This window comes from Artibeus jamaicensis, unplaced genomic scaffold, assembly GCF_021234435.1.
Source record: "Artibeus jamaicensis isolate MK-2021 breed Jamaican fruit bat unplaced genomic scaffold, CSHL_Jam_final scaffold_537, whole genome shotgun sequence".
Lineage (NCBI taxonomy): Eukaryota > Metazoa > Chordata > Mammalia > Chiroptera > Phyllostomidae > Artibeus > Artibeus jamaicensis.
Window position 1 is genome coordinate 39335355 of NW_026522047.1, and position 2531 is coordinate 39337885.

At 59.1% G+C, this 2531-nt stretch overlaps 1 protein-coding gene across 1 annotated transcript; it reads left to right on the plus strand.

Annotated features, from left to right (window-relative positions):
• The first annotated feature begins 414 nt into the window (after positions 1–414).
• Positions 415–2531, plus strand: CFD (complement factor D). Its single transcript, XM_037139047.2, has 5 exons — positions 415–525; positions 1033–1189; positions 1271–1421; positions 1588–1848; positions 2144–2531. The coding sequence occupies exons 1-5, from the start codon at positions 468–470 to the stop codon at positions 2339–2341; spliced, it is 825 nt and encodes a 274-aa protein (XP_036994942.2). The 5' UTR covers positions 415–467; the 3' UTR covers positions 2342–2531.

Below are 2531 nucleotides of genomic sequence, written 5' to 3' on the forward strand. Positions count from 1 at the left end.
GGGGACAAAGGTATAGGGTGATCTCCCCACCCCCATCCAATTTCCTCTCCAAGTTGGAAGAGAAAGGCAATGAAGGGAAGTGTAGAAAAGGAGGAAGTAGGTTGTTTATAAACTAGCCTCCAGCTGCTATTGCGAAACTTGAGAGCTGGAAAGACACTCTTGTGAGGCTGGGCTGGGGGGGCTGGGGTGGGTCCCTCTGCTCTGCTCTGGCATTCTGAGGGGCTGCTCCCCACATCAAGGCCAGCCCTGGGCCAGGTACAGAGAGTCAGGAGGCACCCCTCCCAGTGCAAAGTCCAGCAGGAGATAACCCCACCCGGAGGAGAGGGGAAGCAGAGGAGCAGGCTCTCCTTCACCCACCTGGGCGACTGCCCATTGGGCAGATCAGGACTGTTGGAGCCGCCCATCTTCCACTCTCATAAGAGCACCCCAGGCCCCGCCTGGGGCAGTGTTGCAGCCACAGCGGCATCATGGTGGACCTCTCAGTGCACCCTGCAGCTCTGATCCTTCTAGGAGTGGCCCTATGTGGTGAGAGTGGACCTGAGACTGGGGTGACAGCAGGGGCCACCAGCCTGCAGGGCAGTCAGCCAGGAGTCCCCCACCCCCCCATCAAACAGGACTGTCTCCCAGTCCTACTATGTGGGCAGACATGGGGCAGTGTCCAGATGAATGAAAGGATCTGAAAGTTCAGGAATTCTCAGAACTTGGATCTGGAATGTGAGCTTTCCTCACAGTGAGAACATGCAGTCCTGCAGTGTGGGTGACCTACGGGTATAGGGTGGCTCGCATGTTCAGCAGCTGGCAGGAATGTTGGTTTGTCTGCCCCACTTTTCTTGTTTAAATCAAAGCCATCAGGCTCAGGCATCTGAGTTCCTGAGTTTGTGACCCTGGGGTGTGGGGCTCCAGTGATGGAATTCCTGGTCTGAGGGGAACTGGAGTGGTGGAGCGGGGCAGGGGTCCGGCAGTGCAGGGGGCCTCTGATGGCTGGGCTGCAGTCATCTGGGGAGTCCTCACACCGTCCTGCCCGATACCTAGTGGCGCAGCCCCGTGGCCGGATCCTGGGTGGCAGCCAGGCCAAGCCCCACCAGCGGCCCTACATGGCCTCCGTGCAGGTGAATGGCACACACGTGTGCGGAGGCTTCCTGGTGTCGGAGCAGTGGGTGCTGAGTGCGGCGCACTGCCTGGAGCATGTGTGAGTGGCGGTGGGAAACAGCAGGGAACGGGGTGGGGTGGGGGCGACATTTACCTGACGTGGACCCTGCCCCACACCCAGGAACACCAATGAGACCTTGGTGCAGGTGCTCCTGGGCGCACACTCGCTGTCACAACCTGAGCCCTCGAAGCAGCTGTACGACGTGCTCCGAGCAGTGCCCCACCCAGACAGCGGGCCGGATACCATCGACCACGACCTCCTTCTGCTGCAGGTCTGCCAATTCCGGCCTCAGTCGCTCCTGCTGCATGCCCCCCACCATCCCGCACCTCCTAACCCTGATCCCCGCCTCGCCCAACCCCATCCCACTGAGCCTAGCCACAGTACTTCCTGCTATATGCCCTCCTGCGACCTTGATACCCGCCTCCCTCCACCCCCAGCTCTCTGAGAACGCCACTCTGGGTCCTGCCGTGAAGCCCCTGCCCTGGCAGCAGGAGGACCGCGATGTGGCAGCTGGCACGCTGTGCGAAGTGGCTGGCTGGGGCGTGATCAATCACTCGGGCCGCAAGCCCGACCTCCTGCAGTACTTGCTCCTGCCGGTGATCGACCGTGCCACCTGCAACCTGCGCAAGTACCACGACGGCACTGTCACTGAGCGAATGATGTGTGCTGAGAGCAAACGAAACAAGGACAGCTGCAAGGTGTGGGGTGGAGCAGGGGGAGGGGCATTGGAGTGTCGGGTGGGAGCGCAGGGCCAACAGAACAGAACTGAGAGCTGGGAAGCAGGGCCTATGGTAGGTGGGGCTTGCAGCAGTGGGTAGGCCCTGGGGAGATTGACATTCGAGGAAGCAGGTTTGAACTGGAAGGGGGAGCGGGAACTGGAGGAGTGTCCCGCTTTGCAGTGGGACACCAAAGGCGTGATTTGGAGTGGGGGGGGGGAGGAAAGGAGGGGCTGTGGAGTGGGAGTGCAACCACCTCACAGCGCTGTCCACATAGGGCGACTCTGGGGGTCCGCTGGTGTGCAATGGCGTGGCGGAGGGCGTGGTCACCTCGGGATCCCGTGTGTGTGGCAACCCCAAGCAGCCCGGCATCTACACTCGTGTAGGGAGCTACACTGCCTGGATCAACAGCGTGATGGCTGGGGGCGTGGCCACCTGGGAAAAACCTGGAGGGCCAGGTCCCAAGGAGCAATGAAGTCACTGACTCCTACATCTGGTCAGACATCACTTTTATTTTATTCCCTTTCCATTGTGTTTATTCATTTGCTTTTGTTTTAAGACTCCACTTATAAGTGAAACCATGTGATATTTCTCTGACTTATTTTACTTAAAATAAGACCCTTTAGTTCCATCCATGTTGTTGTAATAAATTTCATTCTTTCTCA

Excerpts from the sequence above, each read along its gene's own strand:
- CFD (XM_037139047.2), top strand. The coding sequence starts at position 468 with ATGGTGGACCTCTCAGTGCACCCTGCAGCTCTGATCCTTCTAGGAGTG. Across the intron at positions 526-1,032 it reads TCTAGGAGTGGCCCTATGTG|TGGCGCAGCCCCGTGGCCGG; the intron begins GTGAGAGTGGAC and ends CCCGATACCTAG. Across the intron at positions 1,849-2,143 it reads GAAACAAGGACAGCTGCAAG|GGCGACTCTGGGGGTCCGCT; the intron begins GTGTGGGGTGGA and ends CTGTCCACATAG.